Source organism: Gadus chalcogrammus, chromosome 9 (assembly GCF_026213295.1).
Source record: "Gadus chalcogrammus isolate NIFS_2021 chromosome 9, NIFS_Gcha_1.0, whole genome shotgun sequence".
Lineage (NCBI taxonomy): Eukaryota > Metazoa > Chordata > Actinopteri > Gadiformes > Gadidae > Gadus > Gadus chalcogrammus.
In genome coordinates, this window is record NC_079420.1 from 15,965,689 (window position 1) to 15,992,087 (window position 26,399).

At 42.2% G+C, this 26,399-nt stretch overlaps 2 protein-coding genes across 4 annotated transcripts in view; both read right to left on the minus strand.

Moving 5' to 3' along the window:
• The window catches only part of cbfb (core-binding factor subunit beta), a 20,939-nt gene extending 12,468 nt beyond the window's left edge, over positions 1-8,471 (minus strand). For both annotated transcript variants that reach the window (XM_056598950.1, XM_056598951.1), the window contains exons 1-3: positions 8,108-8,471; positions 7,499-7,585; positions 3,028-3,144 (exon numbers count right to left, since the gene is read on the minus strand). In XM_056598950.1, coding sequence (XP_056454925.1) covers positions 3,028-3,144; positions 7,499-7,585; positions 8,108-8,185 — 282 coding nt within the window. In that variant the 5' untranslated portion in view covers positions 8,186-8,471. The remainder of the gene's footprint in view (positions 1-3,027; positions 3,145-7,498; positions 7,586-8,107) is intronic.
• An 11,419-nt stretch (positions 8,472-19,890) lies between these two features.
• The window catches only part of gnao1a (guanine nucleotide binding protein (G protein), alpha activating activity polypeptide O, a), a 69,087-nt gene continuing 62,578 nt past the window's right edge, over positions 19,891-26,399 (minus strand). Inside the window, exons 7-8 of one of the 2 annotated variants that reach the window (XM_056599458.1) lie at positions 23,935-24,088; positions 19,891-23,214 (exon numbers count right to left, since the gene is read on the minus strand). In XM_056599458.1, the coding sequence (XP_056455433.1) occupies positions 23,027-23,214; positions 23,935-24,088 (342 nt within the window). In that variant the 3' untranslated portion in view covers positions 19,891-23,026. The remainder of the gene's footprint in view (positions 23,215-23,934; positions 24,089-26,399) is intronic. The other variant, XM_056599459.1, reaches the window with a different exon arrangement.

A 26,399-nucleotide genomic window follows, 5' to 3' on the forward strand; every position in this document is an offset into this window, starting at 1 on the left:
AGAGGACAATGGAAGTCTACCGTGGGGAGGAAAAGTGCTATTTGCCGTTCACCAGACAAACTGTTTGACACTTGACACACAGGATGTTAGTAATAAGGGAAACAAAATACGCCAGCCAGACCCTTGAGATGTAGGTATAGGATTCTGTTTTGGGTTTTGGGTTACAAAGATGCACGTTTAGGGATTAGGGTATTGCTAAGGTCATCAAAGCACGTTAAGAGGAGGTCTTGTGTTGGATAAGGTCAAGGTAAGACATTAATGTATGAAAGAAGTAAGCAACCTCTCTCTCTCTGTCATTTGTCTTACTCGCCTGTGTTAGCCCTCCAGGGTTACTCTGCAGTGTGATCAAACATTAGTTGCGTGACCCATGTGATCTGGAAGTCTAATTTCTATACAGTCCTGTGACCTCTGGTAAGATCTAAAGAGCCCCCAAGAGGGTGAACTCATAACTTTGCTCAAAGTTTTGCACACATGACTGAATTCATGTATTGTATGTCTGCTTCTCATTTGCTTTAACATTCTGTGACTCCTTCCCCCTCTGTAAACATAGATCTATATTTACTTGAATGTGTTTAGCCTTGCATTGACATTGGTGCAGTAGACCTTCACTTCTTGTTAGTACCCACCGTTGCATAAAAAGGAAAGCTTTAATGCATAGTACAACTGAAAGCCACAGGCAGACTGACATGATTCATATATAAATCATTTAAAGAAGTAATTATGTATGCACCAATGAAGATGTGTTAATTGTTGAAATAAAACAAAGTGGTGACTGCAGTTGAAATAAATACGATAAAAAAAAGCTTATTACAAAGCTATCTTAAGCAAGCAGCATATCTTAGAATTAGCTGCTTAGAGTTAGATATTAAAGGGTGAATGCTTTCTAACAATTTAGGTCCTAATGCTTAAATTAACTCCTTTACTGCTGTCTCTCCTCAAACTGCTACAATGGCTACAACAGGTCACTTTATGTGTGTCTGCATGTGTGTGTGTGTGTGTGTGTGTGTGTGTCTGTCTGTGTGTGTGTGTGAGTGTGTGTTTGTGTTTCTATATACTGTATATATCACATGCCTGTGTGTGTTTGTGTGTTTGTGTGTGTGTGTGTGTGTGTGTGTGTGTGTGTGTGTGTGTGCGTGCGTGCGTGCGTGCGTGCGTGCGTGCGTGCGTGCGTGCGTGCGTGCGTGCGTGCGTGCGTGCGTGCGTGCGTGCGTGCGTGCGTGCGTGCGTGCGTGCGTGCGTGCGCGTGTGTGTGTGTGTGTGTGTATCAGAATTTAGAATAAGTAAATAAATGTCTCCTATGCTTTGGGGACACAATGCTGTCTGTGTCTGAGTGAAATCAGAACCCATATTTATTTGACACGAGGCGTCACTTGGTGACATGCTGTAACTCCAAGTGCACAGGCCCTGAGCGGCACCACTTCACATGGGATCCTTGTGAAGCAGCTCACAATATGAATGTCTGTCATGAATGCCCGCTCATCCTCCAGACCCGCTGAGCAGCGAGCAGAGAAAGGGGACTCGGCTGGAAGCTCTCAGTGTGCTTGGGAGCGAAACACTGCCCTCGATCAAAGCCTCCTGGCCTCATTACAACTTCATAGATCGAGCCCTCAGCGAGCTGACGGAGCGGGGGATTCCCTCTACACACGCAGCCCCACGCGCAACGCACACACCTAGAGATAGATGGGGAAGCCTGCACACACACACCTAATGAAACAGCCCAATGCTGACCAAACTGGTTTTGTCTTAAAACCCATTCACACGGACACACACTCGCAGAAATACACACACACACATCACATCTTTCAGCGAAAACACTGCAAAGTTTTCAGCAACAAGACATGAGGATTTGTTTGAACTAAACACAAACACCATTCACAGCCATCAAATAATTGATGTTAAAGGTCCAATGGCATGAAAGCATCACTTTATGAGGTTTTCATTAATATGAGTTCCCCTAGCCTGCCTATCGTCCCCCAGTGGCTAAAACTTGCGTTCGGTGTAAAACGAGCACTAGGTATCCTGCTCGCCTTTGAAAAAATGGAAGCTCAGGCGTGCTGATTTAGAATGTGACCCCATATGTCGTCATAAGGGGCCAAGTTACCTCCCCTTTCTCTTACTTGCCCGCCCAGAGGATCTGGCCCGCCAATGAGACAATGAGCTACGACCTTGCGAGCGCCACATGTGTGTGTGTGTGTGATTAATGTAATGCACTAATATCTATATTAAACAATCCATAAAGAAGCATACCATGGGACCTTTAAATAAAGTTGCTGAGATTAGAGAGGAGGTCTATTAATTGCCCAGAATGCAATTTTAATGAGCAGCCTGCAATATTTTTTGATAGCAGACACACAAACACACAAACACACACACACACACACACACACACACACACACACACACACACACACACACACACACACACACACACACACACACACACACACACACACACACACACACACACACAAACACACACACACACACACACAAACACACACTGAGCCAAGGGAGACAATTAAGAACAATCCAAACAGGGCAACAAAAGAGCAGTATTTTTCAGTGGACATTACCTTGACAGCAGGAGCAAGCTAATGTGTTGTTTATTTAACCCTTCAAACCATGACAAGTTCTACACTGTACTGAAACTATTGTCTAATTAGGCCTTTGAGAAACTTGCTTGAGCACACATGCTCGAACAAACATAAGCAGTACCATCCAAAACTAAGTGCGCCAGTTTTTAAGCAACACTTTAATAAAAATAATGTAAACCAAAGGACGGAAGAATTAAATGAAAGCCCAAAAATGATTTAGAATACGTATTGTAAATGTGAGTGGATTTATGCATACGATTTGAATTATTAGTATGTGTCACTAGTTTGGCCCTTGGTATGAATTTTTCAGGACTGTGCGTTTCACACAGATCACTACGGTGAAAAAAATAATAAGACAAAGAAGAGAGAAGACAAATATGGACATTACTGCATTGCTCAAACAACATCCGTTTCATGCTTGTCCTGGTCCTACCTTCCCTGTCTCCCTCTCAAAGTCCACATACTCTCTAGTGGGAGCCTGTCGCTGGTCCCCGTGCAGGTTGGCTGGGAAGAACTGGAGGGAGAGGTTGGTACCAGTGGCCACAAAGGCCTGCAAAGAGAGAGAGAGAGAGAGAGAGAGAGAGAGAGAGAGAGAGAGAGAGAGAGAGAGAGAGAGAGAGAGAGAGAGGGAGAGAGAGCAACAGTGAGTTTGGGATGCATATACATTTGATCTGAGACTTGTATTAGTATAGCTAGTTTGTACACACAATAGTCAAATTCCACAAACAATGCAAATGCCAATGCAATTACTTTATATTATTTAACATCATGTATAGATACATAAATAGAAGTATCAATCAGACCAAAAGAAGAAGTGTTTTTCTCTGAGCATTTATTTTCTTTGTTTAATTTGAGTAAAACCGCATAACAAGGTTAATCAAACTGAAGCCAGATTTACCCATCTTATAACTTGATTATTTATGTCTTACAAACATAATTCCTCATGAAAAAATTGTAGAAGGTATGGTAAGACATGCAATTCAATTACACAAAGAAAATGTTTTTTATTCCTAATATGCAATATTTTGGTGTGTGTGTGCTTCTTTGTGTGTGTGTGGTTGTGAACGTGTGTGCGTGTGTGAGTGAGTTTGCATGTGCTTTGCTATGGCAGATCAATACTAAGGGCATTAGAGCTGAGGTCGACTGTGGAAGCGTATGAATTATGTATCCTGTCAAATCTGCCTCTCATCAGGAGAGACACAGACATGCACGGAGAGAGAATAAAAAGAGAAAGAAGGGTATTGGGAGAGAAGAAGAGAGAAAGGGAAAAACATTCTGGGGCACAAATGGCGGGAGAAGAGAAGTAATACAAAAGAAAGACGGAGTGAGGCAGACTCTAAAAGCACACACACATAGATACACATAAACACATGCACAAACAGACACAACCAACCCGTGTTGGTTGTGTATGTTTGTACATGTGTGTATGTGTATCTGTGTGTGGTTGTGCATGATGTACAACCACGTTTGAGAAAAATGTTGAATAAAAGACTCCAGTCATCATTTATTCCTGTTTGTTTTTTTATGGTATTAAATTACAGCCATCTGATTGTAATTTGCTGCCTACTGCTGTTGTGTCACAGTGGCAGGAGGATGTAAATGAGAGAGGGGGAAGAAGGAGAAAAAGAGAAAGAAAATCAGAGGGGGGAAGAAAGAGAAAGAGAAAAGAGAAAAATGGGAGGGGGGGAAGAAAGAGAATGTTGTCAACTGTTGATAAAAGGAGTAAAAGAAAAGCAGAGGAGAGATGGAAAATGTAATGAATAGAGTGAGAAGGAAATGATAGGGTGAAGGAATATAGGTTATCAGAAAGGGGGAAAGGGGGTGAAGTCAGGGAGGGGGAGGAAATATGAGACAAAGAGATCGAAGGAGAGAAGAGGAGAGAGAGAGAGCGAGAGAGAGAGGAAGAGAGAGAGGGAGCGAGAGGGAGACAGAGACGAGAGAGTGAGAGAGAGAGAGAGAGAGAGAGAGAGAGAGAGAGAGAGAGAGAGAGAGAGAGAGAGAGAGAGAGAGAGAGAGAGAGAGAGAGAGAGAGAGAGAGAGAGAGAGAGAGATAGGAGAGAGAGAGAGAGAGAGAGAGAGAGAGAGAGAGAGAGAGAGAGAGAGAGAGAGAGAAAGGGAGAGAGAGAGGGAGAGAGAGAGAAACATAAAGCTCAACTGAAAAACAACAACCACAAGAATAAACAGCAGAGGAAACTGGAAGGAAGTATGGAAGTAATGAGGGATAGACAGATAGACATACAGATGGACAATAGACTGACAGACAGACAGACAGACAGACAGACAGACAGACAGACAGACAGACAGACAGACAGACAGACAGACAGACAGACAGACAGACAGACAGACAGACAGACAGACAGACAGACAGACAGACAGACAGACAGACAGACAGACTAGAAGAACGACCGAAAGATAGATAGACAGAAAGACACAGATCAACCAACGAGGGAAGAATGAGAACGCAAGAGAGAGCAAGCAAGTGAGAGCAACCACCATAGCATGAAAATCAATAATAGTTTGGAATGCATCTCATCTCTAATGAGACGCAATGGAGATAATTTTGTTTGAATTATCATCCCATTTATCAGACCAGCTCAGATCATGTGGACCTCAGCTCTTTTGTCACACCTGGTGAAAGGGTCTGGTTAGGCCGCATGTATCTCATGTGCTTTTGAATTGGTAATATGCTTATCTGATTCACTGGATCCGTCTGCATTAAGGTTATACATATATATTTATAAATGCATATATTGGTATATTGGTAATAGCATGTTTCTTTTGGACAAAGACAAAACTAGGCATCTCCTATGTCGTCTACGTGGATTTCAATCTCAGTAAGATTTGGTCATATATGATGGATACCACTGCTGTAAATTATTGATAGGGAGATTTTTCTGGGTCTCGAATGACACATTAGTCTCTGGAACCATTAGATTAATGAAGGTTAGGGTCGTACCAAAGAACAAAAATCACCGTGGTTATCGGAGACCCTGACGGACAGACACGCATAGATAATGAGCCACTAAAAGATAACACAAGGCAAAAAACACTCTGCAATAATGAAAGAAATAATCAGAAAAAGAGGTGTGAAATTTGAACACCTAAAAGTGTTCAAATTTTTTATGCGTGTGTGTATGTGTGTGTGTGTGTGTGTGTGTGTGTGTGTGTGTGTGTGTGTGTATGTGTGTGTGTGTGTGTGTGTGTGTGTGTGTGTGTGTGTGTGTGTGTGTGTGTGTGTGTGTGTGTGTGTGTGTGTGTGTGGTTGTGTGTGTGTGTGTGTGTGTGTGTGTGTGTGTGTGTGTGTTTGTGTGTGTGTGGGGGGCCTAGAGGTGGTAGACGTAGAAGAGGAAGACATGTTATTATGAACATAATGAAGGGCTTTATAAAAAGACTACTCTATCGAGACTGGTGACCGACGTTTTAACAGGCACACACAACTCCATACATACAAACACACAATATATAAGTTGTTGCTATATTTATATTTGCAGGGCACAAAAACAAGTGAAATCATGAAGGTGAACGGTTGGATTCCAATAAAATAGCCGGATCCTTCCTTCTTTGAGAAAGAGTAGGTCAATGAGTGTTTTTCTAATTTCCTCATTGTCCTTTTTCATGCATTCACTCAGACCCTTGTTGCATTTCAGTATTTTTTGATCTGACCGAAAAATAATATTTCAAACATACACGTTTCAATAATCCTGTCCACTATGCCTAATGTGTGACTGAAAAATAGCCTTTGATTGCCTTTGATTGCTTAGTAAGCATGCCCTGGGTATACTGTAGGAATTAATTGAATATAAAAACAGAGAATAGGTTATAAGTACAACAACAGAGGACATAATTTACTAGCCTGATTCTGAATTTTATTTACTATGGATTAGTGCGATTCTGAAATAGCTGCCCTTTCTCCTGGGATGTTCTGCATTGCCAAAATGAATACAAACTCATTCCATTTGCGAAAGGGTAAATAACTTACTAACATCATCAAAAAATAGCAGTTTGTTGTGGCCGATATTGTTCGACCACAATTATGTTTGTGGGGGATTTTGTCTACTTGCAGTGGCGTTAATGAAATGAATATTTCAATGTAGAAATGCTCATATTGTATTTTGTATCGAATTGTGCAAACGTAAGTGTAACTGTTAAGTGTAAACTATACTTTCAGAAAACGGTTTGGGTGTGTGTATGTGTGTGTGTGTGTGTGTGTGTGTGTGTGTGTGTGTGTGTGTGTGTGTGTGTGTGTGTGTGTGTGTGTGTGTGTGTGTGTGTGTGTGTGTGTGTGTGTGTGTGTGTGTGTGTGTGTGTGTGTGTACCCTGTGTCTGTGTGTCTGTGTATGTGTCCATAATTTGTTCACTATTATATGTTAAAAACATGCTAACCTGCACTGCTCCTAATGACATAGAGATTGAAGTCATGTAAGAGCAACTGCTCATCTTTTGTGCCTTTGTGTCTGTTTGTAGTTTGTACGGTGAGTGCATGTGTCTGTGTATGGCTGTGTGTGGTGCGTGCGTACTTGGTAGGAATGACAGATTCAGTCATCTATTGTATACAACCCTATGACCAGTTACCATATCGGTTTGGAAAAAATAAACATGGTTTATATTTTTAATTATACAAACATAATTTTCCTAAACATGATTCAACTTTATTTGAAAATAGTAATCTCTTAATCATATACAGACTTCGAGTGGCAATAGCTAGACCTTTTTGAAAAATGTCTTTCTCATTCTAAGCAAGGTTATCTTAGAGTGTTCTTGTTTTATAGGTAACACCTAACCCTCCACTAAGGCGATGGGGGGCTGAATATGTGCGAAAATGTGTGTAATGTGTGACTTTAGGAACTCTTGCGAGTAGATCTGGGGCATCTTGCTCTTGGTTTGCGTTAGAAGGTGTAGCTCACCACTTCTGACCGTCCGTCCCGACAGGCGTTCTGGAAGCGGGCTTGCCTCTCCTCGTGAGGCCGGTCCCGGAACCCCGTGTATTTGATCTTCAACAGATGGGGAAAGAACAAGAGCAGAGGACAAATATAGGCTATATTTGATATATAGGATAAAGTAATACACAATATAGCCTTTTTTGATAATGTACGTGTGAGGGGCTGATTCTGTGGGACTATAGCCTTCAGTTCGTTTCGCTTTGTAAGGGATTGTGCTTTGTTCCGAATGTATTTTGTATTGTACTTCAGAAGTGTGCCAGGAAGTATACCTATCATAGACGCTTTTGCATTTGGATGCATAAGTAGGCTACCATACATTTATTGAAGTAGGCTACCACATTAAAGTGAAACAAGCCAATTCATCTCAATTATTCCGCACCGCAGATAAGTTATTTTCGAAATGTTGAAAGACAACATTAAATGAAACATAAAGTTATAATTATCATTAACTACATATGCTATTAACCTACATGCAATGTATCAGGTTATGTGTCGATCAAATTCCGAAAATTATGATTGAATGCACCTAGGTCGCATTGAACCTGAATAGCCTATATCTAGAAGAGCTCTTACCTCACACTCCCTGCTCAACTTGCGAAAGAACTCCTCATTTTCGAACTTGCTCCTTTGGTCCGGGACTACCCGAGGCATGTTGGTGATTCGGCTCAGAAATCTTAGTGTACTTTTTCAACTATTTTCCTGTACAGCAATAGTTCATGTGTTTTCTCGAAAAGAATCGGAGTTAGCCGTCCTTCCTTTTATCTCATTTATTCGCGGCGTCTCTTCCGTGTCTCGTGTTCTTCCTCGTCTGGGGCTTGCGCTGTGCCGATCTACCTTTGGCGGGGTCTTGCTCTCTCACTGCCTCGGCTCGTGGACCAGTAGCCGGTATAGATAACGCATAATTTGGCAATTGGCTGGAAATCTCTCTCTCTCTCTCTCTCTCTCTCTCTCTCTCTCTCTCTCTCTCTCTCTCTCTCTCTCTCTCTCTCTCTCTCTCTCTCTCTCTCTCTCTCTCTCTCTCTCTCTCTCTCTCTCTCTCTCTCTCTCTCTCTCTCTCTCTCCTCTCTCTCTCTCTCTCTCTCTCTCTCTCTCTCTCTCTCTCTCTCTCTCTCTCTCTCTCTCTCTCTCTCTCTCTCTCTCTCTCTCTCTCTCTCTCTCTCTCTCTCTCTCTCTCTCTCTCTCGCTCCCCCACACCGACTACTTATTTCGACTTCCTGGCTCCAGCGAGTCGCTCTTGTGACTTTACAGCCAAAATACTCCACCTCATTCCCAATAATAATACTACTACTACACACGCGCGGATTGCGCAGGCATCTGGTGGGCTTTAGCGAGCTCTCTTGGGGTCCCACAGAATTATTTACGTACAATTGAATGAGACAGAAAGACAGGACAAAATTATTTGAGACAAATCTCAAAGGCGTAGGCCTATATGATAAAATTATGAAAATATTACACATGCAAACCTTCGCACGCACACATATGCACACACGTAAGCGCACTCACATGCAGTGTGGCACTCTGTGGTGCGGGCATATATGCTTATCACTCGTACTCGTACACACATGTTTTGTTCTTGACGTTAGCACTTGTTGCTGATCAAGATTTATGAATTATATCTAGGACCATATGCAATTACCAAAGATCCACATTAAGGCAAGGCTTACAAAGGTAAGCTGTCTCGCCTGCTCATAAGGGTGGCATATTGATCCAATATTTTCTTGACCTGGAATAAATGTGTAAAAACCACATGGGTGCATAGGCAACTAACAGCTTAAAGAGGCATTATCAATAATTTATGCAAAACAGTAGATATCTGGAAGGTTGTTTATTGATTTTTTTTACTTTCCTGCCTTCTTTGGTCCATGCAAGGATTGTTAACCTAACTACCTCTTTCTCTGTATGTGTGTGTGTGTGTGTGTGTGTGTGTGTGTGTGTGTGTGTGTGTGTGTGTGTGTGTGTGTGTGTGTGTGTGTGTGTGTGTGTGTGTGTGTGTGTGTGTGTGTGTGTGTGTGTGTGTGTGTGTGTGTGTGTGCGTGTGTGAGTGTGTGTGCATGTGTGGGGGCGCCTGTGTGCGTGTGGGCGCGTGTGAAAGAACAGCTGAAGGCCAATCAGAGCATGAGTCATTAGTAACTGTTAGTGTTGCTGCTGTACGACAGAGCATCAATTAATCAGTTTGGTTGGTAACCATGGTAAACTGTTTTGATAGGATGTCTGCGATAATCACAAATACCTAACTCAAGTCAGGAATTTGCAATAGAAAACATAAAAAATAAATAAATATACATTTTTCCTCACAGGCATACAGTTGACCTCACAGTGGTCAATCTCCGGCCGACCCAATCACTCACTGTATCCCATTCGGTGTGCTTCTCTCCACCCCTCATTGCTATTCAAGGACATGTGCAGAGTTACCCTGGCTTTGTTTACCACTATAAAGCTGAGGCTGCCATCGTAGAGGTGGAGGCTATTAATTATTTAAAATGCATCAATATCACTAGACTCAGAGAGGGTAATGATGCTACAGTGATACACAACTTGGAGACAATGTGTGTGTGTGTGTGTGTGTGTGTGTGTGTGTGTGTGTGTGTGTGTGTGTGTGTGTGTGTGTGTGTGTGTGTGTGTGTGTGTGTGTGTGTGTGTGTGTGTGTGTGTGTTTATGTGTGTGTGTGTTTGTGTGAGTAAGTGTGTTTATGTGTGTGTGTGTGTGTGTGTGTGTGTGTGTGTGTGTGTGTGTGTGTGTGTGTGTGTTTATGTGTGTATGTGTATGTGTGTGTGTGTGTGTGTGTGTGTGTGTGTGTGTGTGTGTGTGTGTGTGTGTGTGTGTGTGTGTGTGCGTAAGTGTGTTTATGTGTGTGTGTGTGTGTGTGTGTGTGTTTGTGTGTTTGTGTGGTCAACCTGGTGAGTTAAGGTGTGTCTGTGTGTGTGTGTGTTTTGTATGTGTGTGTGTGTGTGTGTGTTTGTTTTTTGAGAAGTAAGGATGATGTGTTTTATTACTGAATGTGTCCAGTTCAGCACGCCACTGTGGAATATGAAGCCCAAGTGTAGAACGTCCCCTCCTTCCAATCTATTGTTGTCAGTCGGTGACAGAAAGTCACTCTTCATTTATTTGGTGTTTTTGTTTTGTTGGTGTGTCGAAGTGGGGCACATGTATCATGCATGAGGAGAGCGAAACAGTTGAAAAAGAATAAAATAGATTGCCAGTGAATAAACTATTTATCACTCCGTTCCAGCTGCTTGTTTTTCTGCCTCAGTCCTAGACGCAGAGGCAGTAGGCTACATCTACTGACACAACTTATTTTCTTCTATCCATTCCCCCCTGACGAGGAGCATATTTAATATCTTGTTGTTGATATAATGGCAGAGCTGATTCCAAACCCTGTCATTCTGTGCCACCACTGACAACCCACGGTAAAGAAAAATAGGTCCGTAGATACACTGGCTTTATAAGTGTTGGAGGGGAGTGATATTGCTACTTTGAGTTTATTTAAAAGAAAATGAAAGAATAATTAGCAGTGCAATAACCAGTGGCGCCACGCAATTCGATGTGCGCGGCTCAGTTGACGCGATCACATTCCCCGGGTTCTCTGTATCATTGGGGTGATAACGGGAATCCTCCGACTGCTATAAAGTAGGCTACGATTGATTTTGCTCGCGGAGGGGCAAGTGACCAGATAAGCAGCTCATAGAAAACTCAAGAGGCCAAAGATCAACAAGTGAAGTGCATGGGGCCCAACAAGGAACATAATACAGTATACAGGGACAATAAAGACCTCCGGGCTTTTTGTACAACACAGATCCCTGGGGTGTGGTCCATAGTCTCAGGGGGATTGGTGCTCTCTGGGTGACCTGGAGGGGCTGGCCAGACAGACGGTCACGCTGCAACGCATCCCCCTCCGCCTCGACGCTGGACCAGATTAAACATGCTACTTAATACGCCCCACATCATGCATGCCCAGACGTGGACGTGTGAGACCAGTGGTCGCAGTCTGCTGGAGGAGGAGGGGGGGGGGATACATGTGCATGGGTGCACATGGGCTTGTGTCTGTGTGTTTATTCCTGGTCATGAATGACAACTTTGGAATGGCACACGGCCCAGTATCTTTGAATATATTGCTTACGGTGTCCGCCGGTCTGTCTGCCTGTCTGTCTGTTCGTCTGTCTGCCTGTCTGTCTGCGCGCCATAGAGACGAGTGAACACTTGGGACAGCAAAAAATAATAACGCACACATTTACACACACACACACACACACACACACACACACACACACACACACACACACACACACACACACACACACACACACACACACACACACACACACACACACACACACACACACGCACGCAAGCACGCGCACGCACATGCACACAGACACACGCACACGCACACATATTTGTAGTGTATAGATAGCAGTGTGGATATAAATATGCAGAACTATCTATACACTCACACAAACACACACTATTTACATATGTATATGTGCATATATATGATCTAACGCATCTTGAAAATGACAGCATGTCGTGTATACTTGCACATTATAACATCTGTAATAATTAAAACATCTGCAGCTTTGATTTGATTGTATTGAAGTATTGTTATTATTCGTAAAATGAATGTTCTCCTTTAAGAAATACCGAAGCAAAGTCCAGGCGTTATGCATCTAGAGGCCAATAGAGGGCCACCTTCATCAAGTGTAGCGGATACTTATCATTGATTTATGCAACATATGAAATTACTGTTAATAATCGTTCCATATACTTCGTAATGTAAGTTAGTAAGCCTTTGGATATTTACTTAATGTACCAAATCCGATTTACATTTTAGGATTCAATAGCCAACATTCAAATGTGCACATTTAATTTTGATTTTGAGTAGGACTACATTGAATTAAATGATCATTCTGATAATTTTGACCCGTTGTCTTATGATAATAATTGTATGAAAATAAACACATAATATAATCCACCTATTCAATGTTTGACATTAAAGAAGTGAGCACAATGTTCAGTTCTTAATGCTACAAATGGTGGATCTTCTGCCCCAAGCTGGAAGTGAGGGCAAGAAAGAGCCTTAATATTGGATATTGTTGTTACTCTCTCTCTCTCTCTCTCTCTCTCTCTCTATCTCTCTCTCTCTCTCTCTCTCTCTCTCTCTCTCTCTCTCTCTCTCTCTCTCTCTCTCTCTCTCTCTCTCTCTCTCTCTCTCTCTCTCTCTCTCTCTCTCTCTCTCTCCATGCTATTTTAGTTTGAATGTTCTTTGAAAGACAAATTTGCAAAGATAATGAAAATAATGTCCCATAATTGTTTCTTCCAGATAATGATTAAATAAATATAATACTATAGGTATAAATAGCTTTAACAAAGTAAAAATAATACTTGCCAGATATGGATTCATGCTGGACATGAAATCCTCAACTGTGCAACATGTAACAACAGTGTAAATACAATATACAGATAACATGTGCAGACAGAGGATAACAACACAGACACAGATAAAAAACAAATAAGTAATCACATATGAGAACAGAAATGCATATTAATATTTCTTATGCAAAGTGACAGAATTACGTACAAGAACTGAAGGGACATATGGACCAACCGACATAAGGTGACTTGTCTAGTGTCTGATGACAGCTGTGTGACAGAACCGGTCGGAAGAGGCTGAGGGGGTGGAGAAGCTGTTGTACCAGGCCGGGATCTACACCACCAGGATACTCTCAAAATGCACCAGAAGTTGGTCTGTTTGCGTCCTGAAGTCCAGAAGAAAAGTTAATCAGTAAGGAAGTAAGACCGTTAGAGAATGTTTTATTTTAAGCACCAAATTAAACAATGCATTACAAAGTGCTTAACAGACTGCAAAAAACCTGGCCACAATTATATTATGAGACAATGACAGTTATTATATTTTGAGACTGACAAGTTACGACAAGTCCTACGCTGTCAGTTCATCAGCCAATTTCTGCTTTTGCAATTCATTTTTTGTTTGCAAACTATAAACCAGCTCCTGTGGAGCTGTATGTCAATGCATACCTGTTCCAGAGAATTTGCCAACACGGTGTCTTGAAATCCTTCTGGGCTCCAAGCTGTTTCCTTCTTTGCAGCTTCCATGGCTGCAACATGCTGTTTCTGTTTGCAAATTAGTTTCACATTTCGGTCGAAATGGTCAGCTGGCAGGGTCAACTCTGAGAATAGTGCTCAAAACAAAAACAGACGTTCAACCTGGATTGGAAATTAAAATTTGCATTGTTGCCAGTATTTCTATGAAGCATGTTTCCTTATTCTCTGATGACATATCATAGTTATTTTATGATTTAGTACAGTAGATGTGTTACATATAGCAACATTAAAGATTCGGCCTTGCTATGCAGGTGTTAGTAAGACGTGACACAAGCTGTCTTGATGACTACGCCCACGTAGAGTGGGATTCGCACATGCTCACTGCTGGCAGATGGAATTGAAAATGTGCTGCCCAGCCAGTCTAAAAGAAAAGCCCGTTCCATTAATCCAGAACTTTGCAACCCAAGCTCAATTAAAGTAGGATTACTTGGAACAATCAGAAACAACTGCGACTTCCAAAGTTTCAAAAGTAGTTATCGCCAACAAAAACAATAATGCCACTAATGCATTATTATGGTGACAATGGTGAGATGGTTGTGGGGATCATTTTTAACTATACAAGGAAAATCTCTCTCTGCTAGCGAAAATATTCTGTGTTCGAACCAAAACGTCCGGTAGCAGTCTACCACACACACACACACACACACACACACACACACACACACACACACACACACACACACACACACACACACACACACACACACACACACACACACACACACACACACACACACACACACACACACCCATGACACCCGGTACTGATTCCTGATAATACTGGTTTCCTTCAGTATTAAAAAATGCCTCCATCCAATATGTGTCTTGGATGTGCGTGATCACATGAGAGACCAGCTGATGCCATTTTCCTGCACTAGGATTATTAATCAGACAGACTAAAAATTGGCACAATGGGCAGGCTTTGTACTCCTAGCCTGTTGACATTAGACATCTCAGACTTTGGGCGCAGGAGCGCCTGTTTGCATTTCCATAGACGCAGGTAAACATACTTTGCATTGCACCAGCACTTCGTTTTAAAACTCCATGCAACGTATTGCGATTCTCTCCTTTATTTATAGCATCATGAATATGGTACCCAGATCCACAGAGAGAGGGGTGAGACTAAGGTACTGGAGGAGATGAGGTCAATTTGAATGTTGACGTGCTAAATGTACATTTACATTTACATTTAGGAGGGGTGTTTTAGGAGGGTAAGGGAGGAGGGGTGGTGGGTTGAACTCTGAACAAGTGAATCTCTTGAGTCTCTTGCGGAAGCTGGTGAGCGGGTGAGCTAAATGCAAACCCTAACAATTTGCAGCATGTACAGTCAATCCAGATTCTTAAGCATAACCCATTTCAAACTGACAATATTTATTCACAGTGTACATTTCAATCAGAACATGTTGGATAAAGCACATGGATGCTTTGTCGTTATGCATCTAGCTGCTGAGGCTCCACAGTCGCACGTCTATTTTAAGTCGTCCATCCTTGATGACGCCACCTCTGACCAATGACAAATTGTCAGGAATATAAACAATGACCAGTGTCACATCTCTTGGGCAAGCAACATAACAAGCAGATAAATATACAGATAGATAGACAGACAGATAGACAGACGGAGAGGCAGGCAGACCGACAAACCGACAAACAGTCAGGGATGGGCAACTTTCATGATAAAGAGGGCCACATTTTTCATCATAACCATCGGAGGGCCACATGACTGCACACTTCAACTAAACGTGAGCTGAGAGAAGCTACACAATTTTGAATTTGATAGATATGATTTCCTGTATTCTGGTGCATTTTGGGGATGGCCACTACCTAAAAAATCATCCAGAATCATAACCTATGTACGGTATGTTAATTGAACCAACATACATTCATTTCATGTTTTCCATGCTCAAACAGCCACATGAATGGTCAGTATTTTTATCAGTGCAAAGGGCTCACATACATCATCATTCAATGAAGTCAAAAAACTGAAAAACAGTGGCCCAACATTAAGTGCAACAACTCAATGAACTCAAACCCAACAAGCAGTTGTAGTAGTTGTAGTGGCGACTTAAGTGGATATCTTTAATGACTGATATATCGCTTCTAAGCAAACTAGACGCATGGGTTTGCCTTCGAATTCTATGAATTCTTCTCATCTTTCTTGACCGAGTTTTCTGTAACTCGATCAATTATTATTATTCTTTTTTTTATTTTTATTATTATTATGTGCGGGCCTGACTGAGTGAGGATGCGGGCCGCACTGAGTGAGGATGCGGGCCGCCAGTTGCCCATCCCTGAGATAGATGATTTATTTATTTAGATATATACGTTATTTGTACTAAATTAAATTGCATGTTTCCCAATAATAATTCAAGACGATCTAGAACACAAAATAAATAACAAAAATATGGTGATCGACCTTAGTAATGGTAGAAGATATTTAAAAAAAATAACAACACAACAACAATTTCTTGTAACTATATTCATTTGAGAAGATGAATACAGTTAATGTAAGAGTGGAGAGCAGGAGGCTAGGTAAGAGCTATTGCTATTTCTATCCCTCCATTTGATCCATTAACTTCCTGTCAAATTGATTGCGTCTCCACAGTGCAGAAGGAATGCTCTGAGCTAATGGATTGTGACAGCCATTTCCAAATGCATTGGTGGTGCGTTCTAAGCATTTATTATTTCCATGTACGTGTTTAGCTCTGTGGGATTTCTCAAACTTCATACATTATTCTGTCTGCGCTACTGGACCAATGCCAAAATCTTGTCTCTCAAGTCCAATTTTCCTTCCACGAAACAACAGCCATTTGATTTTACCATTGGGCCTACTTTGACATCGTGGCCATGATCAGTCACTGCAGTGCTCATAGTGCCACGCATAGGATTCACTCACCATTCATCTAACACACCCGACTTGTGCATTGTCAATGAGCTGGAAAGCAGGGCGTCATAGCAATCCCCTTGAAGCACGGACATTGTGTTCTCAATTTAAAACCCTGCCCTCTCCAACTCGCTGCCTCAGTCGCACACACTACCCGCTCTGGGACAATGTGACCTTTCACTATCTGGAATTTAATGTTAATCAACAATACACTTAATAAAAAAAAATTGGGGACCATATTTGGGTTTTTCACATACGTTAGAGAGAGTGTATGTGTGTGTGGATGTGTGTGTGTTTGTGTCTCCCTGCAGTGGTCCGGGGGGTCTCATCTCAGGGTATCTGGTCTCCTTCCACCCAGCTCCAGGAGATGCCCTGTCTTCCAGGCATTTAGCCTAGACTATAACTCATGCCTTGTTCAGGCACGCCTGGCCACTGAGAACCGTCCAACTGCCAGATGGAGTAGATTTAACAACGTGATGTCAGGCAGTTCACTGCGAGATAGACATGATCGGGAATCATTGCTTTATGGAAGGGCAGGATTTCATAAAAATGATAGTGTGTGTGTTTGGTGTGCGTAGAAGCGAATGAGGGGAAAAGAGGGGGTCCAAGGGAGGGGTTTATCTCTCCTCTGGATAGTATCCTAGCAACAGCCGGGCGACTGTGGGGAGTGCTATTAATATCTCGCTGTTGTATGAGTGTGCGACTGTGTACTAACCTGTGTGTTGTATTGAACCATTGTCCGTTTCGTTTTTGTGTGGACATAAATACAGACATCGTCGTTATGAAACACAAAGGTGCTTTTATTCAGTCATTGATAAAAGGGAGTCTCTCGGGACTCATCCCCCTGGCTCCCCTGCCATCTGGATCCTCATCTCCTCACTCGATGACAGAGGCACCTGGAGCAGGGATAACAATGCAGCGAGAGGCACACTCACACCTCTCACCCAGCCCACTGCAGAGGGGAATGCATGGAGGAAGCATGCAGAGGATGTATGTGAATATAGGGCCGGACGACAGAGTCATAGTTAGACAGAAGTGACAAGCAAAATTAGTGTGTGTGTGTATGTGTGTGTGTGCGTGCGTGTGTGTTTGTGTGTGTGAGTGTGAAATGAATATGACACATCTATATGAATACAATATGATTATTGAGATTTAATGAACGATAGGCTGAATGAAAGATCAATTGTGTGACTGCTGCCAATTCAAGAGAATAGATATCATAATGGAACGTCTAAAACACTGCATGGCAAATATATTGAATATTGACACTTCTGAATGACTATTGCACACATTAACACACATGTGGGCATACACACACATGCACTTAGACACAGACTTTACATAATGTGATTTTCTAGCAGGGGGATAACTAGGTGTGGTCGCGCAGTTCCCTGGCTTCACCACAGCGAGGCAGTAGTGATCATACACAGGAGTAGACCGTGTTTGTCTGGCGAGTTACAGCGCTTGACAGGTATCACCTCAGATTAACGAGGACGGTGTCTTCTTGTTCCTTTGAACAAGACACGGATTCAACTGACAAACTTCAGGATGTCTGACACCCTTCGCTTAAAATGATGCCTCCCCACTCAGGCTTACCTCCCTCCGCACCCTCTACTGATCTCCAAATAAAGGACGCAGCCACAAAATAAGAAAAAATCTGCAACGCCTGAATGTTGAATAACATAGAATTTGCATGCATGTAGCATGATACGGATATCTCCTCTTTTTTTTTTTCTAAAGCCAATGAACATAGATCAATTCAATTTAAGATATCATCCAATGATAAGGGCCTCTGTTTCCTGCTCCCTCTGTCTTTGATGTTTACGGCCACAACACAACCTGTGCTTAGGAAAGTGTCACTTTGTCATTGTCATTTGTTTGGCCTGTAGTTCGACCATAAATGCTTTGTAAATAATGTATAAATAGTATTGTCTTTTCAATGCCGCTCCAGACCTGGTTCCATACTGGTTAGCACCAATGCAGCGTATTACTTGCTTCCTTTGGTTAAAGTTGAAACATAAGGTCATCACCAAATAAACGCAATGTTGATGCTGTAAGTAAAAGATAGCTCCAAATATGCCGGAGAAGTGCATTTCCAGTTGGGCGCACATTACATATCAAACACACGCTATTATTTTGAAATATTATAATTGATGATAATTTATTTGGAAAGTCTCCCTTGTCTTCACACACCCCCTCATCTATTCTGAAAGTTTGTTACTTACATTTCAAATTTTGAAATTTGTTACAAACAATTCAAGCAAAATTAGCTATAACTTAAATATGTTCTAGAAATGGAATAACATTCATCTGAAAAATCCAAAGGATCAAAGTCTAAAACGTATACATCTCAAATTAGTAATATTATTGTTTTGCACCAATTATCGATTAAAATCAGTGATATGCACCAATCAGATTAGGCGGAAGACGTATAAAGTCAGTTATGTGGTCATTGGAAATATGAATTATTTCAAATTAGGCAGGATTGTAATGCAGTATAGTACAATGTCTCATCTCTAATATGAATATGTATATATGAAACAACAATGTAGCCTCTGAGAGTATTGTATTTATTGTCACAGTACATTAACAGCTAGATATGGTTTCGCCTGGTGCTGTTGTCCCCCTCCCTGCCACAGCCCTGTCTCTGACCCCCACTGCTAGTTGAAGACACCTTATCCCTGCCCCCACAGCCCTCCCTGCCTGGTCCCTTTCTCTGACCGCCAGTTTCAATGAATACAATGTTTGATCAACCTTCATCCTGTTCTCATCCTCCCCCCTGCCAGACGTGTCTCTCACCCCCCCCCCCCCCCTTTCTTCTGAAAGCAAATGATCAATGGACCAAGCAACTGAGTGGTTGGTATAAGCATCATGTCTCACAGCCAAACAACAACGTCCTCCCTGCCACCGGTCTCTCATCCTTGAGGAGGTGGTCATGGCCCTTCCCTTGTCTCACAGCCCAACGATAGCTACCCCTCCGACCAACAGGTCGGGGGGCCGTCCTGCGCTGATATCACACCCCCTCCCCCCAATCTTAAGGCCCAATCCCATTTCTACCCCTTACCCCTTCCCCTTACCCCTTCAAAACAAGGGGGAGGGGTAAGGGGTAGAAGTGGGATTGGGCCTAAATCTAGAGAGGATGTAGGCTGTTTGTGGTTGGCTTGTTTTGGATTACAGTAATCCAATAGGAATCAGTTGGTTACATTTTTTGGAGAATAAGAAGTAATGATTGGAGGTGACTGAGAGCCATGCCATTGTCGTGTGCTTTGATGTACAATGTTTTGTGATGAATTGAAAAGCTTGGGAAGTGAAGCATGGGAGAATAATGGAAGAATAAAGTTCGGGGACCACGTAATTATGGTGTTAGTTGTTTTTGGTATCTTGCCCTGGAATAAAATCTTCTTTCTCACAGTTCTGGACTTGAAAACATGCACCTTTGATTTGATCCAAACCACTCCAAGAGCAAAGAAGCAACCTCCCACATAGAAACCACCAGAGACAACAATTGCTTGATGAATTTGTTTTATCTTTTTTGTAGTCATGAAAATGGTGGCATTAAATGTAAACACTACATTCGATTGTTTTTTCCAGCACAGACTTCCCACGTAAAAGAACAACCAAACAATCATTCACTAAAGAGGAGGAAGGGAGGGACAGAGAGAGAAGATAGAGGGGGGAGGGGGAGAAAAGAAGATGGGGAGATAAAGAGATAAATAAATCAGCACAGAATAAAAAGCATCCACTGGGAGAAAAAAAAGAGTAAATGTATCTTGTCATTATACATAGCTTTGCCTGCATATTTCCAAAGTAGAAATCAAGAAGGCAGGAAAGAGGTTATATAGATGACTAGATTAATACAAGACATTTAAATAAGTTAAGGTATGGTAATGCAGTTCCATATCTACATGTTATACATGTGTGAACAAAGTGTGTTTGAGAACTGTGCTTTTCATTGTAGACCTGGAAGTTGTGTATCAAAGCACCCCCCTACCCTCAAAAAACAATGAGAATAAAATAATAAAATAAACAGGGCGAAAGAATGAATAAGCATGACTTTATATTTGTACAGCATTGGATGTGCTTACACACATGCGGGAGCCCACATAACTATCGGACACCACAGAAAAGGAATAAAAAGAACTGGTCTCCCTGGCCTGTTCAATAAAGTGATTCTTCATTTCATTTACTTCTTTAGAAATCATTAAAAGACAAGGCATTGTTATTGTACTTCGTAGTTCGGAGTCAAGCTAAAAGTGGGGACACTTCTAAATGTAGGGAAACAGGCAAAAACAGAGCATAAGGGCAGCTCAGAGCAACACAACAGAGGCTCCCACCGGTCGCCACAGCGCGGTCAGGCCAGCTCACATATGGGAACCCGTTTGGCAAACATTGTTTTTTTATTTTGTTATTTAAAAAAAGGGATATATAGAGAAAAAGAAATGATTTGTTGCTACAAAGCACAAGAAATATACCTTTCCATAATGGTACAGAATTATCATATTCAGTTATTTTTATCTGAGCTATTTTGTATTTTATTTTATTACCGTCAATAAAATAAGCATAACATTTATTTGTGCAGTCGTTTTTTCTATTTAAACCAGTGTAATTCTATATACCTTTCCTAGAATCCGAATATCTACAGCTTTTCTACCCAGACAAGACATTAGTCGACATGACCTTTGAAAAAGACTTCTTTCATCCATTTCCACCAATCGCCCTCTTTTGATTGGACACATCACATCATCCCCTTCACGCCAAAAGGAAACCCGCTCCATTACTGCTGGAATTATTTACCAACAATCCAACCTTTTCTTAACTTTCAGTCCTCCTCCATTTTATTCATCTTTTTTAAGTTTCAGTTTGTTTTTTAACAGTATGCATGTGGAAATTATTGTTATCATTATTATCATCACTTTTTTAAATTGGTTTCAGTTATCTGCTCTCTTTAGACCAAGCCATGAGGATCTCATGCTATCTGTCTCATGGCTTCAGTGGGGAGGCGGAGCATCAGGCAGGGGGGTGGGGTTTAGTAGTGGGAGGGGTTTAAGGGTGAGAGGGTAGGAAGAACGTTTGGCAGGAAGAAGGGGGACACAGGGAAGTGAGTTGACCCTTTTCAATGAACTCTGGCTTCCACTCAAATAAAAAGCAAGGTGGTCATCATGCCAAAACTAGAGGACAAATGTCACGTGTAATGGGTTCAGGGCTTTAAACATCAATGCTAAAAACGTAAGTAATAAATTAAACTCAGAGTTGAGAAAGCAGTAGTAATAAGAACGCCAGGCACAGACGGAGTGTGTATGTGTTTGTGTATGTGTGTGTGTGTGTGTGTGTGGGGGGGGGGGGGGTGTCAGCAAACACATGGAATTGATTAATTGATTAATAATCAGTCATTAAGAAGTTATGAGCTCATTGCCTAGAGTTTATCAAAAGAGGATTGTGATGAGCGCTGCTAGGATGAAGGAGGTTAGAAATGACTCTAGCCATGTTGAGAGAGTCCAGAGACCTAATGTGGGGAACATGCTTCCAGGAAGTCTAGCTTTATAAACAGCACACCAGTGAGATACTCAGCACACCTTCCCCTCCAAGTCTCCGGCCTCATCCACGGCTTCATGGACTAGCTATGGGCTTCAGAGGCTATCCCCCTCCCCCCTACTCAAAAAATGATAAAATGAAAACATAATAATTGTAAATTGCCTCAGCTGAATGTAAACGGAATGCTAAATTCAGTGTTGTCAGTTTCAGCAGTTCTCCATTTTATCTTTTTTCTTTTTCTCTCGAGCTGTAGTTTCAGGCCCATTGCCCATCATGTCTTAGAGCTACTTATACTGTCTCACATAGTACACATACAGCAAAACTCTACATAAAAAAACCCAAATGAAATGGTGTCAGGTGAGGCAAAATGTGAATAAGAATCAGGTGTACAGACTGACGCTCGCACAATAAATATACACACACATAATCAACAAATAATCAACCATGTATAATAATGAATAAAAATAAAAAGGCTAACAGATTTTCTTAGTTAACAAAATCAACAACAAATAACAGTAACTAGGACCAAAAAAAGACAAAGAAGAAAGGCTGTTTTCATTGACTTTGCTTACAGACATTTTCAACAGCTGTACGGGTTTTTGTAATACTTTGATGTGTTGTTAATTCAATTGAATCTGCTCCGCTGGCAGTCAGCCACAGAAGAACAAGAGTGTGGCCGACGAGGGACGCAAGCCAAACTGAATCTCTCTACATATATTTATATATCTTTTCTACTTTTTCACCTTTCGTTTAGAAACTCAGCCGAGCCCTCATGGCCTTGGTGACTATCATCAACATACTTTCAAGAGGAGTGTCAAAGGTTAGACCAAAGGGGAGGGAGGAGAGGAGAAGGTAGGCTAGGGAGGGTAGGAAAGAGGAAACAATCTAAATAATAAGGAACGGGAGAAGGATAGGAGGGGATAAGGAGAGGAAGCTGCAGACTCTCTCAGGGCACCCCTCAGTACAAGCCACACCCCCGGAGGTTGTTGGCGATGATGATGTCGGTGACGGCGTCGAATACCACCTGGATGTTGCCCGTGTCAGTGGCGCAGGTCAGGTGACAGTAGATCTCCTTGTTGGGGGAGCGGTTCTTGCTCTCAAACTGGGCTTGGATGTACGCCGCGGCATCATCGTAAGTGTTGGGGCCTGAGGGAGGGAGAGGGAGAGGGAGGGAGAGCGGGAGAGAGACAGAGACAGGAAGAGAGAGACAGAGACACAGAGAGAGAGAGAGACACAGAGAGACAGAGTCAGAGAGAGACAGAGACAGGAAGAGAGAGACGGAGACACAGAGAGAGAGAGAGACACAGAGAGACAGAGTCAGAGAGAGACAGAGACAGAGAGAGACAGATTGACAGAGAGACAGAGACGGATAGAGAAAGAGAGTAAGAGGGAGACAGAGACATAGCGAGACAGAGACAGATAGAGAAAGAGAGTAAGAGGGAGACAGAGACATAGAGAGACAGAGACAGATAGAGAAAGAGAGTAAGGGGGAGATAAAGAAAGAGAGACAGAGACAGAGAGAGAAATATAGAGAGAAACAGGAAGAAAAAACATTCTAATAATTAACCGGCACAGTGAAAATTTTCTATAATACGACAATTATGACTTACGTTGTCAAAAAGTACACCCCCCAGTCAGATTTTGTAATTACTTCCAGGGCAATTCTATCAAATATTAGAATTAATTTTCTAGATCGCAGGACTGAGCAATATTCAATGACTTGGCCAAAAAATTCTGGACCCGCTTTGACTATACATTGTAAAATAAAGAAGTTATTTTACAGGGGCGTTTAAATGACGCTGCCATCCCAATTTCAAAGACAAGGCGCTGAGCCCCTGCTCACTCCTGCCCACCCCCCTCCCTCACCTATGTACTCGGGGAAGCAGATGCTCAGGGCAGACTTCTTGATCTTCTCTGCGAACAGGTCCTTCTTGTTGAGGAAGAGGATGATGGAGGTGTCGATGAAGAACTTGTTGTTGCAGATGGAGTCGAAGAGCATGAGGGACTCGTGCATGCGGTTCTAGAGGGGCAGAACCGGGAGGAGGCGACACAGAAGGAGGGACGTGAGGAGGAGGAGGAGGAGGAGGAGGAGGAGGAGGAGGAGGCAGGCGAAAGATGGGGGGAGGGGGGGGGGGGGGGAGATAAAGGAGAGTTGGAAATGGAGGGAACAGAGACACAGAAAGAGTAGGGGAAGCAGGCCCGAGGAGAGAGAGAATGGCAGTTGACAAAAAAGGAGAAGAGAATAGGAGCGAGGGAAAAAAAGAGGAAGTGAAAGTTATCATTGGGTACAACATTAGTTTCCGTTTGCCCCCGCACAACACACTGAGCCCAACAAAGTCTGAGCATCCATGGAGAAAAGAGGCTGAAGAAAACCAAACAGAGCACACCCTGGAGCTGGGCTTTATCAATGTGGGGAAATGAGCAAGTAGAAGGACGTTTTGAGCCCTCAGTGTGTGAAACGCAGTCCATTAGCACTGTAATATGACCAAACAGTTGTTCAACATCATGTCTTCAGTCACTAGCTTCATTGTCTAACTTTGTGTGACACAACATCTTGGCATCATTGTGTGTGGTGACCATGAACCATGAATAGCTAAGGGGATACATCTTTCCCTTACCGTCAGTGGTCAGCAGTATGAGCTGACCCATTTCACTCAAATGGCCAAGCAGGGTTAGTGTGTGTGTGTGTGTGTGTGTGTGTGCGTTTAGAGAGAGAGAGACACACTCATAAGAAGTTCCAAACACAAACCACCGGAGAAAGACACAGAATGTATATTTTATATATACAGTGAGATAGAGGGAAAGAGAGCAATACATTTTCTCATCCATTACAGGCAGGGTCTACACCTACACATCACTAATGTATTTGCATATATATTCATAAACATATATAATGTATGCAAAAACCTAAGTCATTTGGATATTTACTGAGCAATTAAACCACGATTAATTAAGAATAAATTGATAATGGAAGAATAAAACCAACACAAAGTGGATATAAATATTTTTTTAATGAAAGCCACAGAGCGGGTTTGCAAACGCCTGAATATTCATATGGCGCTTTATTGTAATTTATGTCATATAAATACACAAAAACACAGTTTAATAAATTACCAAGACAGCAAGTTACAGCAGATTAATACTACTGACAGTGCTCAGTGAACAAAAGCAAAAAGACCCACACACATACACACACGTGACCAGAATAGGTGTTCGGTTTAAAAGATCTGTATGTGGTTAGGTGAAACTTAGCCGGATATGTTAATATCCTTTGTTTCACACTCTTCTGATATGTTGGTACTCTCCGGTAGTGCGCTAATGGGTTACAAAGCCTGCAGTATTTCCTATTTTCTGTGGTAGGAATGACAGCAGATTAAGCTTCATATGACTAAATGCTCGTTTGATTTAAATGCATCAGTAGAGACAGGTCTGAGGCTGGTTAATTAATGTTCTTCTTTGGCATGGTGGTCAGCTAACAATGCAGGTACTGATGACTTCTCAACTTCAGTCAACTCCCATTTCAAATAAACCTACCTTTATTTAGGCCTCTCAAAAGCAAATGAAACACATGCTGATTAAACTTGATGCCCAACAATTCCCTCAGACAACAGCGGTCTCACTGGGCCTCAGCCCTTCAATATCTTAAAGAAGTTGAAATATAGTTTTTACAGACCAACACACACACATACACACACACACACACACACAGACACTCGCACACACACAGACACTCGCACACACACACACACACACACACACACACACACACACACACACACACACACACACACACACACACACACACACACACACACACACACACACACACACACACACACACACACACACACACACACACACACACAGACACAAAAAAAGTGGTTGGGTAAAGCTTCTTTAAAACCCTGATACATCCTAAACACATACTGGATCTAGGCGCTACATAGCCATATCAGATCTATTCAGCTGCAAATACTAAAGCCATTTGTATTGAGTGTATTAGAGGCAATAAAATCTAGGTGATTTAACAGTTTATTTAGAGTCTTTCACTCAGACATGACTGTGTTACGGCTGCTTACCTACTTTGGTGGTGGATTTGCTGTTGCGTCAGACACCACAGCTTCCCTTCTTTGCATCTTGGATGGAGCAGCAACCCTTCATAAATATCTAATGCCCTCCTCTGCACCACACACACACACGCACACACACACACACGCACACACACACCCACACACACACACACGCACACACACACACACACACGCACACACACACACACACACACACACACACACACACATAACGCCCAATGCCCCCCAGAGCTCCTATAC